The 1,519-nt window shown below is 38.6% G+C and overlaps 1 protein-coding gene across 1 annotated transcript; it reads left to right on the forward strand.

Annotated features, from left to right (window-relative positions):
* The first annotated feature begins 463 nt into the window (after positions 1 to 463).
* Positions 464 to 1,174, forward strand: LOC136030834 (uncharacterized). Its single transcript, XM_065709881.1, has one exon. The coding sequence runs from the start codon at positions 464 to 466 to the stop codon at positions 1,172 to 1,174; it is 711 nt and encodes a 236-aa protein (XP_065565953.1).
* The last annotated feature ends 345 nt before the right edge of the window (positions 1,175 to 1,519 follow it).

Below are 1,519 nucleotides of genomic sequence, written 5' to 3' on the forward strand. Positions count from 1 at the left end.
AATTCTTCAGTAAGTCATGACTCAAGTACTTCTGCGCCTTTGAGTACTCTGGCTACAGACTTCCTTACTACATCATTGGCTGCTGGCTTTGTTCCATCCGTCTGGATTCCAACTCGGGTTACAAATCAAAATGCATCTATTATTGATAATCAACTTGTAAATTTCCCTGTTGGGTCGTGTGACGTAATATTTACGGATGTGTCTGATCGTTTTATTCTTATGAGCGAGTTTCTCCGTTATTCCGGTGAAAAGGGTCAAATGAAAAAATCTAGAAGGATGGATCAAGGTTCAGTTAAGCTATTAAATGCCAAGTTTCTTTATACTGATTGGTCGCAAGGCTTGGAGTCAGATGCTTGCTTAAGAGTATTGAGCCGAAAAAAATCGACTTTACGCTGAATACATAAATTCTCCCACATCAAATAATGAAACTACATTCAAATCTTATAAAAACCATCTTACAAGAATGATAAGATGGGCGAAAAGGATTCATTTTGAGAAACTATTTCTCGAAGCTGAAGGATCTCCAAAAAAGACCTGGACAATAATTAACATTAAGTGTCTTAACAAAAGCAAAAGTCAAGGGCTGCCCGAATCAATGAAAGTATCGGATGGATCAATAGTGAATGGTAAGCAAAAGGTAGCCGAGGAAATGAACCAGCACTTTGCTAGGATTGGAGAGGCCACCGTAAACAGTAATTTGAATGACTGCTTGGATGTGGAATCTGGATTTCGCGACTTTCTACCACATCCCCTCGATTCTTCCATATGTCTCTCTACCGTAACTGAAGTGGAACTTAAGAATTTGGTAAAAATCATGAAGAACGGACATTATGAAGGAACCGATTACTCATCTACTTATCTACTGAAACAAACCATTGGATGTTATGCTCAAGTGCTGGTTCATCTGGTCAATCTATGCTTCAAACACGGATATTTCTCTGAAGTGATGATAACTGCTCGAGTTATTCTCCTACATAAAGGAGGAAACAAGCAAGATCCATCCAATTATCGACCTATTTCCATCTTGTCCGCTTTTAGCAAAGTTATTGAAAAGTGTATATATAACACTTCAACACTATACTTGACCAAAGTAGGTTCTAGTACTCTGACCTTTGTTATCAGACTTACGTCTTATTCTTTCAAACCTAATTCAAATACCCTAGGCCTTGGGTAGCCCACTTGTAACATCTTCTTTGTGCTTACCGTTTTAACTAACAATATTGCCTAGGTAAGTGAAGCCGTCCATCTGATCTACATTCTCATTACCCAGTACAAACTTCACATTTCCCTAGTTTTAGAGACTTAGTGCTCCTACCATTAAATGTCAAACCTATTCTTGCGCCCCGAGCTCTCGAAATATCCACACAATCATTCATTTTGCCATTAACTGTATCAAAGACGGTCAAATCGTCAGCACAATCTAAGCCTAAGAGCGTTTTCTTTCCCCCATTGATTTCATGTTCTCCCATCGTCTTTTCTGTGCTCCCTAGTACAAAGTCCATTGAAATAATCCATATAA

Source organism: Artemia franciscana, chromosome 9 (assembly GCF_032884065.1).
Source record: "Artemia franciscana chromosome 9, ASM3288406v1, whole genome shotgun sequence".
NCBI lineage: Eukaryota > Metazoa > Arthropoda > Branchiopoda > Anostraca > Artemiidae > Artemia > Artemia franciscana.

What these genes read in the sequence shown, in the direction of transcription:
- LOC136030834 (XM_065709881.1), top strand. Translation starts at nt 464, where the DNA reads ATGATAAGATGGGCGAAAAGGATTCATTTTGAGAAACTATTTCTCGAA.